This window comes from Lepidochelys kempii, chromosome 5, assembly GCF_965140285.1.
Source record: "Lepidochelys kempii isolate rLepKem1 chromosome 5, rLepKem1.hap1, whole genome shotgun sequence".
NCBI classification, from domain to species: Eukaryota; Metazoa; Chordata; order Testudines; family Cheloniidae; genus Lepidochelys; species Lepidochelys kempii.
This window is the reverse complement of record NC_136384.1, coordinates 62437884-62453103: the sequence shown is the minus strand read 5'-3', so window position 1 is coordinate 62453103 and position 15220 is coordinate 62437884. Positions and strand designations below refer to the sequence as shown.

Below are 15220 nucleotides of genomic sequence, written 5' to 3'. Positions count from 1 at the left end.
TCCTGGGAGTGGACCCTCTAACTATCATTGCAGCATCTTATTAGAGAGTGTAGGAGAAGCTTAGACTCCCATTGCTTGCTTGCTGCATCTGTTCTGTGAATTAATTGAAGGCTTCATTTTCAATGCTATTTGATTCACAATTACATTCATAGTTATTCTCCTTTTTTACTATTTTTTTAAGCCTTCACAATAAGGAAAGTCAACATTCGCTAATACATGCAGCCGCCACAAGAGAAGAGGCCTTGAATTTAAATATTTGTAAGTTGACAAGGTAGCAAGAATTGTCTGGATTCTTTTTTCTAAAGTTAATGGACCAAATTCTGCTTGCATTTACAAAGGTCAATCTGGAATGACTCGTCTGAGCTTGACACTAGTGTAAGGGAGAGCAAAATTTGTCCTAAATAGTTCCATCTAGCACTCTAAATGCTGCTGCAGAAAGGTGCCTAAATAAATACCATTGATTACTATTATTATTATTATTATTCACAATCCTTCTCCCTTGTAAGCCATTTGTTCTCTTGGCTCCATGCATAACATTAACTCTGTTAAAGCTCTTTAGATTGTCTATACTTCAGCCTTGGCTTTAACTGCCATCTCTACATAAGTGCCTTTTTTTTTTCAGACTTACAAAGAAAGAAGTCCAAGTTAAATACAAAAAAAAGTTACCTGATGTGCTAACTCATGGCCTATCACCTTTGTGACCCACAGTTTGTCAAATGCTGAGGAGGTCTTGGCATCATAGAGCAGTGAAGTCTCTCTATACGTGATGAGACCCCAGTTTTCCATGGCTCCTGACTGGAAATCAGGGATAGCAACAAGATCTAAGATTTAACATAAAACCTGTGTTATTACTGAGTATTAACTTTTCAAGCCCTTTGTTGTTAACTAGTTCAATGGTCCATGTGTTCCTTCCCAAACTCAGTGCAATCACTCCCATTGACTCCAGTCAGACCTCCATAGGAGAAAGAGAGAAAAGAAGTGGGAAGCCAGGAGCAAATCAACTTCAGATTCCTCTTCTCTGAGCATAGCTAGCAGTGGAGTAACAAGAGTTCCTTTTCACTGGATAAGGAACTGTACGCTGGGTAAATAAGCGTTACGGGCAACAAGTGTTTGCTAACAAAGCCTAGACTAGTGTACGACAGAGAGAGAACTTATTTTGCTTAGCTTTTCTTCCTTATTTTAGAAGGATATCAGAGAGACATCATGGTCTAGTAGTAAGACACAGGCCTACCACCTCAGAGACCTGTCTCCAGCTCTGCTTCCTGTGTAAGCTTACAGAGAGGAAAGATGGTCTTGTGAATAAAGCCCTTGGAGTGGGATTTAGAAAAACCAAGGGTTCTTTTCCCAGCTCTGCCATAAGTGAACAAATCACTTAATTTCTTTGTGCCTCAATTCCTCACATGTAAAATGGGGATAGTAACTATACTTCCCTATCTCATAGGTATGTTATGAGGATAAATTCATCTATATTAATGAAGTGCTCAGTTATTGTGGTGATAAGCACCATAGAAAAAGCTAGAAATAAATCAAATATTCATATACACAACCAGTGTAGGGGCAAGCTGACAACATACAGCATGCAAAGTATCTACATCTGAGTATTGCACTTGGTCCTGAACCGCTGCGCTGGGCAATTGCAGAAACTCAGAGATCTTCCATTTTCCTCCCTCCTAATTTTCTCCCCCTGTTGGAAACTATCACCATTGCACACTCCTACAGAGCTACTTACCAACCACATGAAAAGGCCTGAAATTTACTGCTGATCAGATAACAAGCTACTACAGACTATGCATCCTCCAAGGCTATGTCTAGACTATCGTGGTATGTCAACCTAACTTACGCTACTCTGGCTACGTTATTCATGTAGCTGGAGTCGACGTAGCTTAGGTTGACTCACTGCTGTGTCTATGGAAGACGCTCTCCCACTACCTTACTCCTCTCGTTCCCAGTGGAGTACCGGAGTCGCTCTTCGATCTAGTGGGTCTTCACTAGACCCACTAAATCGACCCTGGTGCATTGATCACAGCAGTATCAATCCTGCAGTAGAGTAGACATAGCCTTAGATTCTGAGTATGTTAACCTTTATGAAATGCAAATGTCTTACCATCAGCCCTATGAATCCTGATGCACATTCAGGTGGTCCTTTCTAGCTAAGAAATCAAGTTGGCAAATGTACTAGGTCCTCCGATAGCTCCCATAGTAAACAATTTTGTAAAATGTAATGTTAGGAGCTTATTTTTCTATTTAGATTAGCTTGTCTTACATTAAATACTGCACATCTTGTCTGAGAGGCAGTGATTTGCTCAAAAAACAAAAAACAAAAAAATAAATTCCTTTTCCAAAAGTTATGAGACTTCCAGGAAGGAAAGGAATACCAAAAAATTAATGGAAGAGTATTATCTGCAGAAGGAAGATTATTTGCCAAGGGTGAATGATCTGCTTCTTGCCAAGCCAGTACCATGCACCATGAGCTTTTAATATTTATTATCTCATTTGCAAGCTAGCTCCATATTTGATCTGGGCATTAAAAAGGTCCATTACAACGAAGCTTTTCAGCTAACACTACTCCAAGTAAAAAGCTAAATAAAGGCTTCCCTTGTTCTGAGCACTTCTGCTGCTGCTGAATCTCTTTGGTCTGCCTCTCTCCCTGCTGCTTCACTCTCGTTGCTCTGAAGAGTTGTTTTCTGTCTCCATAGCTCCCTCAGATGAGGAGAGGCTGAGACCCCTCATGAGTCTTGTTCTTCTGTAATTTTTCAATATCCGTGTTGATAGAAATTTAGTTCTGTGTGAGTTCATTATTACTTGATTTCAGTATAGCTTTCCCCTTGGAAAATCCAATCTTGATTCAAAGGCTAGTTTGACTGAGGTCCAATAGTCTTTTTTAAAAAAACCTAAACTACTTTTAATTATGAAGGAGCACAACAGATTTGAAGTGCTGAGTCATGTGCTGGGAAAAACCGAACTATCAACAGTAGGTGAAAAACCGAATTATCAACAGTCACAAAGGACTCCCTGGGAAATTACTCCTGACCAGGGCTGTGGATCAATCAAAGAAGAGAATGATCCCAGAGAATCATTCTCAGGTTTTACAGGGAGCTCAGTATAATTCTAGAAACCTCTATTCCAGTGGTCCCAAAATTGTGGCGCACCCCCCCAGGGGGGCACAGAGGAACAACCGGGGAGGCTCAGTGGGGTCTGGGCCAGTCCCCATGGGGTGCAGGGGTGGAGGGCTGGTAGGGAGTGCCACCCATCACCGCTCTGACCCCTCCCCCAGCCTCTGTCTGCAGCTGTTGCTTCAGTCCCCAGCCCCCTGCTCCTGGCTGCAGCTTGGCCATAGGCTCCTGGCTCCCACTCTTGGCTACTGGCCCCAGCCTGGCCACTACTCTGCTCCCGGCCTGGAGGGGCGCAAACACATTACATTACTTATAAGGGCGGGGTCATGAGAAGAAACGTTTGGGCCCCTCTGCTCTATTCTCAAGAGTAAGCATTCGCAGGATTGGGCACATACTTGTGTACTCAGCAAGGCTCAGTACCTTAATTTAAGGAGTTGCCATAACTGGGGACACAACAGGAGGATTTTTTAAATACAGTACAAATTTCTTTAGCCAAACTTCAATTACTGGAAACTCCTAGTTAACTGAAACAGGAGCCAGTGCACTATAGTTTATTAATTACACTGAAAATTCCCTTGATTATCTAAAACTATTCATTTGCTTTCCAGGGCATTCAGATAAACGAGATTACGCTGTAGTGGACTCTCAGGTTCTCCAAGTCCTTTCATTTGCTCCATTATTTCAAGAGGATAACTTTCCACTCCAATAGTCTGCATGAGTCTTGTATTTTGACTGTTCTCACGTAATTAAGCAACGTAGTTAATTAAAGACTTTTGGGCTTATCCAAGGTACAGATCAGAGGACAGAATTTTGCCCTTGTAAGGAAAAACATTTTGATTTCAGCTAAACTATGCAGAAGTCTATAACCACTGTATTGCAAAACATAATCTTTCATATAACATGTTGACTTTTCTCAGCTAGAATAAAATTTTGAATTGCTCATTTAGTTTTGTGTGAGAAAGGAGAAATTCTGTGGCTGAAAGAGTTATACATGAACTGTACTGATATTGATGTTTGACTTACCCAGTTTTGGTAAAGGAAAGCTAATATCAAAGTATTTCTCATAAAATTCCAGTAGTTTCACTGATGATTCTAAGGCATAATGTGTCTGGCTCCATTTGTCAGGTGATGCGTAGATGGATACCTATGAAAATAGATTACAGCAGTGATTCCCAAACTTCTTCATTTTATAGATCTATTCTTAAGATAGCAGTCATGTTTGGATCAATTCCCCTCCCATCATCTCAATCACATGCTTTCTCTGCAGCAACTCCAGCACTTGGTATCATGCAAAAGTTTTATTAGAAATGCTATTAGGCAGAAAAGATGGAAATGAACTTGCTTTAATGCAATAGGGGTAGCTGTTTGGTTACATCCACTGATTTGTAACTCTGTTGTCTATTTCCTCTTCCTGGATATACGACTTGACATTTCCAGTCTCTCTGCTCATTGCCTGTATACCTCAGTGCTCTAATCAAAAAATGTCAAGCCCTAAAATAACCTTAGTTATTGGCTATGCTGAAACCTGAACTCACCTTGATACCTGATGATGTTGTGGCCTGCACAGACTTAAAATCACAAACTATGTAGGCTACAAGGTAAGTGCTCATTTTTACAGTCACATCAAAATGATCTTCCAACAGGCCTCCTTCGAGTTCAATTGTTTTAATCTGCAATTAAAAAAAAAATCTTCTATTAAAAATTCTCACAAACCAATAGATTGATACCATGAGTAACCTATTTAACAGATGGCAAGCCAAAATCAACCGAGGGTTCAATAAAATTATACCAGGAAAAATTATTCATTATTTGCATGCTGGCAGCAGCCACAGTGTGCTAGACCCTGCCCATACAAATATGATGATAAAGACCCTGGACTGAAGATCTTAAAGTTGTGGGTTCCAATCCTGAACAAGATAGTCTTTCCTCTTTAAGGGTAGTGGTGACCCAGAGCCAGTCAACTCTGTTCCAAGGCTTGGCCCTTTTAAAAGCAAGCCTGTTGGCACACTTTCTGAGTGATCTGGGGAACTGTAGTCCTGCAAGATCATGTGACAGCCAGGAGACCCACTGCTGGATATTAGGGAAATATATGGCTTGGCTTAGCTTAAAAGGCTAAGGGACCTGCAAGGAGGGGGAGCCCACTGAGGGAAAGCCCGAAGAGGAAAGCGCTGTAAGGGATTGTGAAGCCCAGGAGGGAAGACTATAAGGAGGATGGGCTATAAGGATGGTGATGCCCTGGTAAAGGGCTGGAAGGAACTAGTGACCCTGGGGAAGAGGACTGAAAAAGGTAACGTTCAGCTGTTATTTTATATTAAGAAACCAGATACCCAAAAAGATGAGTTGATAAAAAGGCTCCAGTTGTGGGCATCTGATTGACTAAGGAAAAAGGTAAACTAAGGCAGTGGACAAGACCAATGCCAAACTGGGTACACTGCTGTTACACTTACGTAAGTGCTTAGCTATACACATATGAATAGTCCCATTGACTTCAACAGAACCATGCACGTGCATATAATTGACAAAATCCATAAGGCTTTGCAGCACCAGTTGTATTTGGCCTACAACGTATTCTGTTTTACATGGGGCTGGTCTAAAATTTTCTTTCAAAATCTTTTTTCATATGAAAAATTGAATTTTTGACTAAAATATTTTCATGGAAAGGGTCTGCTTTCATCAAAAAGTTTTGATATTTCTCATCGGAAAATTGAAAAACTGAAAACTATCAACAGTTTCAGTCAGGGAGTTTTGGTTTTTGGATAAACATTTGATATTTTCTCCTGAAAATATCAACAAACACATTTTTTTTCATTTTCATCTAAATTTTCAGCAGGAAATTTCCTGAACAGAACTTCAGTCTGTCAAAAATAAGAATTAGAAACTGAACATTCAGAGCTGTTATCTGACTACATCATCAACCCTTTAACAAAATCATACCTTTGGCATGTTGGATAATGCAATGTGTTTTCTTTCTCTCCTTATCGTGATTGCAAAGTTGGCTTTGAAAGATGGTTCATCGAAGCATGGAAAAGCCATTCGTGCTGAGGTAGGCTCAAAATCTGTAGTAGCTATTATCCTGTGAGACATGACATACAGAAAAAAATCCTTCCAAGTTAAACATGAAATCAAGACTGACACTGATTTTGTATCTTAGCATGCAACAGATTTAGACCTTGATCTAGCAAGTTTTATAAAAATAGAGTTTCTAAACAGAGCTTTTATGCTTTTTTATCAGTTAAAATATGGCTCAAATACCAGTAAAAATAATAGATTTTCTTGAATGTTTTGGTATCTCTGTCACTTTGTTCCAGTGTCAGTACCCAATTGCACATTATCAAGTGAGCACTTGAAATCCAGAGGAAAAAATAATAGATGGGCATGTGGTGGGGGTAAATGTATATTGCAGGCACCAGGACTATTTTACAGAATTGACCAGCTGGTAGATGTAACTTTAAATAATTTAGAACTAAACTTCTTAATTGGGTTTGGTCACTCTGACAACCATAAGTGCTGACTTCCTGGGTACTCAGAAAAAATATAGTGGGTGCTCAGCACCTACCAGCCACCCTCCAATCAGCTGTTCGGTGATGGGCAGGACATGCTGGGGGGAGGGGGCAGAGCATGGGCAGAAAGAGGTGGAGTGAGGGTGGGGCCTTGGGGCAGAGCCGGGGTGGAGCACCCACCTGGAAAAATGAAAGTCAGCCCCTGTGCTGACAACAGTTACATGATTACATTCAGTTGAGAATGCCCATCATCAGATTTGTGACTTGCTTTTGTAAACTAACACCTTCAACTGAGGAGACCTTTGACACTGAATGAATGTGCTTTGTGAAGCACAGATAAAGATAATAATTCTGGCACCCATACAAACTAAATCAAAGCATGTTTAAAAAGCATGTGAATCGTATATTGCTGAAAATGGATGGACCTGAGCATGTGCTTACCTGTTTTGCTCCCCACAAGTCCTTTTCCTTCCCCACTTTTGCCTTCATCTAGTAAGAGTCTGGCTTAGCCAGCCTAGATTGTATATTTTGCAACACTTCCTGTAAGCAAAAAGGCTGCTAAAAAAATGCCCTGGATGGTGCTGGTACCTTTGGGTGCAGGTCAGCTACCCTCCTCCTGGCACAACAGCAGAGGCAAACCCTGCTCTGCTGGCTGCTGCCACGTTAGTGCACAGAGTGGGGTGCAGGGTGAGTGCCTCCAGGAGTCGCAGCACCTCTCACTGCACACACAGTGCAGTGAGGTGGCAGGAACCCGCTGAGGTGAGGCATGCAGCCGCCACTCACCGCGCAGAACACACATCTCACAACCCCCCATTTGGGAAATGCTGATCTAAACCATCCAATATAAGTGATGCCCTCGACTTGGAATCAAAAGCCATAGAAGGTAATACAAGACTTTGCAGCTATCATTTTTATCCATCGCACTTCCATTGAATTTTTGCTCAGGGAGGGCTTTCCCCATCACTCACAGATGACCACCTATAGCTCCCCAGCGTATAGTCCTTTGAGGCACCACATAACAGCTACCATCCTTCCTCTGATCCAAGAGAACAGAACCAGACTCCCTTCGGAGCACAGCAGTAGCACTCCTAATTGGGCCAGCAGGGTAGCTGCTGAAAAGAGCAAGGCACACCATGCCCCAAGCCCAGTTGAAGAGAAGAACCCTGATCCCACTGAGCTGCAGGCCTTCTACCTTTTAGTTAGTGTTTTCATTGAAAGTTTCATACACAGAAAGCTGGGGCTAATCACTTTGCTTTCATACAGGTCACATCCCAGGAAAACATACAATTACCATTAACAGTGATATAAGGCAAAAATAAAACCTTGAGGTCAGGGCACAAGTACCTGTAAAACTTTATGCAGTGTAGTTGTAGCCCTGTCAGTCCCAAGATATTAGAGACCTGAAGAAGAGCTCTGTGTGGCTTGAAAGTGTGTCTCTCACCATCAGAAGTTGGTCCAATGAAAGATATTACCTCACCCACCTTGTCTCTCTAGAAAACTTCAAAGAGACTCCTTACCTTGTTTCCCCATCACGAGTTTTGTAAGTACTTTTGTAAAATCCATCAAAGCCATCCGCCAGTCTTGCATGAAACTCTATGACAACCAGGTATCGCTGGCCAGCTGTTAATACTTCAGGAGCCTGCAGGGCAATTTGCTCATATGTGGGATGTTCTAAAACTTGAAGCTGTTTTCCTGGTTTTCTGGACCCCAAGTCATCTTTGGGCAGAAGAACTGCACTGGTGATTTCAAGGCCTTTGCTGTGCAAGATGATAAATCTAGTATTCTCTCTCACAAAGATCTCTATCCTCTCCAGGCCAGTAAAATGTACAGTAGTAAGATTAGGGTGAATACAGAGGTCATATTGGATTGGTACTACCATATCAGGAAGCCTCATCTTATTCCAAGGAAATGGCTTGCCATTGGGAGGGGAAGTTACATTGTCTTTACCTGTTTGATGTTTAAGTCCATAAATTCCCAGAAAATAAATGTGTAATAGCTGCAGCACTACTACCAATGGACATATTCTACAGAGACTAGCCATTGCAAAGGCATGCATCGAAAGAGCCTCTCTAGAACAAAAGAAAAAACTGTAGCTTCTTCTGGCTAAAACTTCCAGGTCTTGAAAATATTGTTTGCTTAGAATGCATCATGCACTGGCAGTAATGTAGTTTTCCATTAATGAATTCTCATCTAGAGAAAAATAAAACAGATGTCTTAACTGTAAGAAAAGTTTGAGCCTCACTTGTTAAATCTTTAGTCGTAATAATCAAGCTTCCTGCATAAAACACACAGGCAATGGAGGCTCAGTTTACATGTATTTAAATGTTTAAAATGACAAGAGGTGCTTGAAACTCTATGGGTATGTCTACATTGCAATAAAAGACCAGCCACTGATCTGGGTCAGCTGACTTAAGCTCCAGGGGTCCATCTGTGGGGCTATAAAATTGCAGTGTAGACGTTTGGGCTTAGGCTGGAGCATAGCTCTTGGCTTCCCGCCCAAACCTGAAAGTCTATCCTGTAATTGTATAGCCCCTCAGCCCAAACCCTGTGGGCCCAAGCCAGCCACAGCCATGACACGGGCCTTTCATCACACTGTAGATGTACCCTAAGTGCCTCAGACAATTGTTTGAAAATACAATAAAACCCCATCCCCGCAGAGACTATTCATGTGCTTGAAATTAAACATGTGTTTAAGTACCTTGTTGAATTGCAGCCTAAATAAACATATCAAAATAAATATATTATAGGGTTAATGTTTATGTAAAAAAAAAAAAGATGTAGCAAGAAAAAATAATTATTCCCCACTTTCCCTACTCACCCTTGTTACTTGCTTCATTGTCAGCTTTCCTAAAAATCTATATCTCACAGTGGGCCCTGAAGGTTAGCAGACCTGGAAGAAAAATTTTGCATTTCTCTGAGATTATGTTATTTGTAGGGGACAAGAGGAAGATTTCAACTCTCACATCTATTTCCTCTTAACCTGAAGGAGACAGGACTTGTGGAATAAGGTACTCACAGCAATGTGTCATTTCTCTCAGCAAGTCTTTATTTAGTGTTGTAATTTTAGCAGCTGCATTCTGGACAGCTTGTCCAGAATGCAGCTGCTAAAATGGTCGTTGGTGCCTGTCTATGATACTATCTCACTCTTCTTACCAAATGGCTCCCTTGTCCACTGTATCAAGATTAAACTATGGGAAATTGCAGAGGTGTGAATGTGGCCAATTTGCTCAGGGGCAAAGGGCTCAAGCAAGGTTCTCTGTTCACTTAATTAATGTGGTTTAGCAGGCAAGTATCTGGACAGTGGAGTGCCCTCATAAAAGTTCAGAAATCTGCAAAAGAGAATGAGAGCACTGTACAAATAAACCTCCTAAAAGAAGATTTAAAAAATTAATGTGTAGTTTTTATTACAATGATTCATTTATATTAGTTTAAGTAAAAAACAGGCCAAAAATAAATATTAAAGCATTGAAAGTGGAATATTTCTATGTGGTACATACACCACGTTGTTTAAAAGATGGCTGATGACTGCACTGAAAATAATTAGGAGCAGGAAAGCAATGACAGGTAGTTTCTACTAAGAGCTTCTTCCACAAGCACAGAATGAATCCTCCTCCCCACACACAGCCCCCCCCCTCCCCCTTTTCAGTGCAGCTCTCTTACATGATCCATGGCATGTTCCTGTCTCATCACGACATCTTTTCTGCAAAAACAGCTTTAGATTTTTTTTTTAAAGCAAACACATGGAGACGGCTGTATATCACTATTTCCCATTTGCTTCTGCAGCCTTGAATTGTGCTGCCTTTATTTTCACTTTTGTTTTCACTCGGAGGCAGCCACCAGGGGGTTTCCAGAGTTTGTTCACCAGATACAGCTCATGACAATAATTTATCCCACTAATCAAAGCAAGCTGTGTGCGCCCATCCTACTACCCTGTGAGCTTTAATAGCACAGAATCCTTCACAACGACCAATCGTGCCCCAACTCTTTGAGTGGGACAGAAAATTATAATACCACAGTGAGTCTATAATAAAGCCTATACTGATAGCAGCCACAGGTCAGAGGCTGATGATAGAAAAATCAAAAACAGTCTTCAGTAATAATTGATTTACTGTTTCCATTTATTTTCGAGGAACTTTCCAGTCTCTGTGGAAAACTAAGCCAGATAATAGGAACCATTTGATCTGGGAAGCTGGTTTTCACATGTCACAAGCTAGTTTGTTTTTTTCTTTTTTGTCTGTTAAGAAGTGTTATTGTCTGTAAGAACTTTTATTTCAAGAAATCAGTAGCCCATAATGACTGACTTGAAAATAAAGCAACTATTCTGCAACCAAAATTAACTCCCCAGTATTTCAAAGTCTAGCACAGAGGTGAGCAAACTATGGCCTGTGGGACTGTCCTACCTGGCCGTTAAGCTCCCGGCTGGGGAGGCTAGCCCCTGGCTCCTCCCTTGCTGTCCCCCCTCCCCTGCAGCCTCTGCTCGCTGTGCCGCCGGCGCTCTGGGCTGCCGGGCAGCGCCACTGCGAGAGCCGCCGGCCTGCCCCGGTGCTCTAGACTGTGCAGCGGCGTGGCTGGCTCCAGCCAGGCGGCATGGCTGCCAGTCTTGGTGCTCTGAGAAGCATGGTAAGGGGCAGGGAGCGGGGGGAGAGGTGGTGGATAAGCGGCAGAGGATCCCGGGGGGCAGTCAGGGGACAGGGGGTGGGTGGATAGGTGTGGGAGTCCCGGGGGACCTGTCAGGGGACGGGTGTGTAAAGCGCTCAGGGCAGTCAGGGGACGGGGGGGTTGGATGGGGGTGGGGTTGGTCAGGGGACAAGGAGCAGGGGGGGCGGATGGTCGAGGGTTCTGAGGGGGGAAGTCAGGGGGCGGGAAGTGGGAGGGGGTAGAGGCCAGGCTGTTTGGGGAGGCACAGCCTTCCCTACCCGGCCCTCCATACAGTTTCAGAACGCCAATGTGGCCCTGAGGCCAAAGCATGTTCTAGCTGCAAACCAAAAAAAAATACATCCGACTGGACTGAATTTATTTATTTATTGAACAACAATGTAGTTGGCTTTGTACAAAAAGAAAGACACCACCCTTGCCTCAGGGATTTTCTAAAGGCACAGTCCTAAAGGTTGCTGAGTTCTACAAAAACAAACAAACAAAAAAGAAAATCAAAAGCACTATTGATCAACAAACAGTGTTTACTCAGTAGCTATTCCAAAAGGCTTCTGCATAGCTCAGAGGCAAATGCACAGAGCTCAGCACTGTGAGCAAACTCTTGTGGCTGAGTGGAGCGTAATGTGAGGTAATACATGGCCACAATATAAGGTGCAATCTAGGGAATGCAAATGATGTGAATAGTGGGCATTTAAAAGAGTTTTCCAGGCACTCCTACTGCCAGACAGCAGTAGTGGCAGCCATGGAACCAGTCACTGCCACAGAAATGCTTCCAAAGCTTGTCTCTCAGGTATAGTAGATCAGTTATAATTTATTAATATTTAAGAGATGCAGTTTTCGATGCACTGATCAGTCTGGCAGTCCCATATTTAGAACAGAAATGATCAGCATGGCAGTTGTCGTCAATGGGAATTTTGCTTAAGTGTCAAGCCCGAGAAAGCCTAGAAATTCAAAAGTTAAGGCTAATCCTCCGTCCATAACTCATCCCACAATGTGTTTGAGGGGAAAAAAAGCCCAATTCCAAATTAAAACTCTCAAGGGCCCAATCCTACACAGTGCTGAATGCTCACAACTTCCACTGAAATAAGTGGATGTTGAGGGCAGGAAACTCTAAGCTCTTTGCAGGATTAAACCCAGAGATATTCTCTCAGGGCCTACCCACAAGTCCCATTAGTTTTAACATAAGACAAAGAACAGTAAAATAGTAGACGTGAGAACAGGACTCATTCAGACAACGCTGCTATATGAGAGTCACAGGAGTCCCCCAGCTCACGGGACTTCCCCAGCTCGCAAAGGGCAGGTTGAAAGTTGTGCTGCTGTAGCGCTGTGTACTGCTCACGCTCCAGTGCCACGCAGCGTGAAGTATAAGCTATGTGCTGACAGAGTGTTCTGGAGTGTTAACTTAAGCCCTGTGGAGAATCAAGACATCATCCCCTTTATCATAGCCAATTGCAGATTCCCCATCCTCACAATCTACTACTTCTCCTAATTTCCTCCATGAACACTCATGCCAGTTCAGGACATAAGCCCAGATCCTCCAAAGTCAATAGGCGCCTAACTCACATGGATTTCAATGAAAGATAGGCACCCAAATACCTTTGAGGATCTGGGCCACCGTCTCTATTACTCAGTGGGCACAGCACAGCAGTATGACATGGTTTGGAGTCACTCATTAAATCTTGGGTCTTGAAGGAAGAAGGCCAACCAAGAGCCTTCAAAAAGGGTCCTAGATTTGCTTCCCTAATGATGTCAAGCTTAATGTTGGATTTTTTACCACAATTTGTTTCATGTCACAGTCTCCAATATTATCTAAACATACAGTGGTATTTTGTTCCAGTTTCTTAGCTAAACAGTTATCTCACATCTGTGAGATATTTTGGTCTCTTAAAAAAATCCTTGATTTTGGATTTGTCTAAGAGACATACAATTTCTATACTAGAGGAATCTAAAAAGGTAGAAATATGCTTATTGTGAAGCTTTTTAAAATGAAACTAAGTTGTTTTCATCTATCATGAACCTTACACAGCATTTTGTCTTTGATAGAAGTTGTTTTATATTTCTTAAACTGCCAAAGGCAAAACATGGGGAAAGCTGCTTTTTTAGAGAACAGAGGAAATCACTGACCAAGAACAATAAGTAAGGTACACGGTGGCAGGGGTAGGTTCTATGCAGGTGTTAAGAAATTTAATAGAAGGCCTAAGTTACATATGTAACCCACTCTGGGACTTCAAAGTTAATTTTACAAGGTTCTTGTGAAATCAAAAACGCATGAACATGAACATACACACGCTCTTCCAAGTCTATAGCTACAGTCCTTCAATTGGCTTAAACACCTAAATATCCAAACAGAACCATATATAAAGACAAACACAAAACCAATGTAAACATGGCAGCCCAAATTTCATAAAAATAAACAATCAGATGTCAGGAAGGTTTTCATTAAATGAACTGCATAATTCAACAAGACCGATGTTCAACAAAGTACTGCAGCAATTATGCATCTGTTCAGATTAAAAAATATGTAGTTTGATTTTAAATGTGTTATTTCAAAGCATGGAGTAATACCGCACTCTTTCCTCTGATCTCAATGATCTCAATGATCCCAGCTTTACTTAAGATTCTCCAATATCCATTTTGTTAATGTAACTAAATTTCTGTCCAGCCATTTTATATTCTTCTCAATATTCTCCACTGCAATCTGGGGTGCTCTCAGCTGTGACACTTTCTCCTTTACAGATTCAAAAAACAACTTCACCTATAAAAGATATCAATTAAAAAGGTTACGATCGGATCTGAAGAAAATACTGACGTTGCTGACAGTTTTTACTTATGAAAAAGCTCACTATTACCATTTGTGACACCTGTAAGTGTGACAGCCCCCGGCTTGGCCAACAAACTAGGGACTGAATGGGCGACCTCCAGGACTACAAGCCTGAGCTGCAACCACTTGGACTAAAGAATCAAGGCTTCCTAGCTAGGGCTGTAACAAATATATATCTTCTGTGGATCTGGTACACAGGAGAACCTGTAACATACACTAACCAGTGGCTTACATAGGCATGCTACTTACAGAAAACTAAGTGATAAATCCCGGTCCCAAGAGTGTACTGCCTAAAAAAGAGCTCTAGCATGATTCAGTGTATAGTGTTACTACCCTGGACCATAACCTCAATTTACATTGTGTTTTCTCTGAGACTACACTTAACTTATTATTAACAAGCACTACCATCATAAGCATTGTTAAGGACCAATGGAGAATGGGTCCCCATTGTGCTAGGCACTGCACAAACAGAGTAGCAGACAGTCCATGCCCCGAAAAGCTTAAAATCTAAATAGACAAGACAGACACAGGGCAGAGAGAGGGTTAGAACACACAAGCAGAGCAAACAATGTGGTGGCAGCAAATTTTATGTTAGTGACATGATATTTTGGGGGGTGGATTTAGGTAAGAGGGGATAAGCTAAATGGAAAGAAAAGGGAAGGGAAGTGAGGACAGGGCAGGAGACAAGAGGGTAAAACGGGCAGGTGTGGAGTGAAGCTGAGGTGAAGAAGGAGGGAAAGGGTTGGAGCAAACAGCCAATCAGTACAGGAGCAGAGGAAATGCAATAAAAGGTGTAGAAAGGTCTCTGAATGTCCCAAGGTTCCTGCTCTGGCTACGTCTGTAGCTGGTCCTACTGGCTAGAGTCTCTGGCTGGTTCTTCTCTGCAGTGTTTGCCAAAGGACATATTTTGGAGGGATGGGGAGTAGGGAAAGAGGCACCTCCTGGGGCCTAGTGCCGAGTGTGGTGCCGGAGATCACGCCAAAAGCCATGCCTCAGTACAGAACATAAAGAGCCACATTACACTTCTTGAACATTTCACATGATGGAAATCCACATTCAGGACCCAACACTGTTCCCATTGATTTCAAAGGTGCAGGATCAGGCCAAAATGAATGTGGGATGTCTAGCTCTAG

At 42.2% G+C, this 15220-nt stretch overlaps 2 protein-coding genes across 9 annotated transcripts in view; both read right to left on the bottom strand.

Annotated features, from left to right (window-relative positions):
• The window catches only part of LOC140911465 (endoplasmic reticulum aminopeptidase 2), a 37736-nt gene extending 26487 nt beyond the window's left edge, over positions 1 to 11249 (bottom strand). For both annotated transcript variants that reach the window (XM_073344558.2, XM_073344559.2), the window contains exons 1-7: positions 10274 to 11249; positions 9432 to 9503; positions 8131 to 8803; positions 6048 to 6186; positions 4649 to 4783; positions 4137 to 4257; positions 667 to 821 (exon numbers count right to left, since the gene is read on the bottom strand). In XM_073344558.2, the coding sequence (XP_073200659.1) occupies positions 667 to 821; positions 4137 to 4257; positions 4649 to 4783; positions 6048 to 6186; positions 8131 to 8669 (1089 nt within the window). In that variant the 5' untranslated portion in view covers positions 8670 to 8803; positions 9432 to 9503; positions 10274 to 11249. The remainder of the gene's footprint in view (positions 1 to 666; positions 822 to 4136; positions 4258 to 4648; positions 4784 to 6047; positions 6187 to 8130; positions 8804 to 9431; positions 9504 to 10273) is intronic.
• A 361-nt stretch (positions 11250 to 11610) lies between these two features.
• LOC140911468 (endoplasmic reticulum aminopeptidase 2) overlaps positions 11611 to 15220 on the bottom strand; it is a 50867-nt gene continuing 47257 nt past the window's right edge. For all 7 annotated transcript variants that reach the window (XM_078852820.1, XM_073344570.2, XM_078852819.1 and 4 more), the window contains one exon: positions 11611 to 14021. In XM_078852820.1, the coding sequence (XP_078708946.1) occupies positions 13875 to 14021 (147 nt within the window). In that variant the 3' untranslated portion in view covers positions 11611 to 13874. The remainder of the gene's footprint in view (positions 14022 to 15220) is intronic.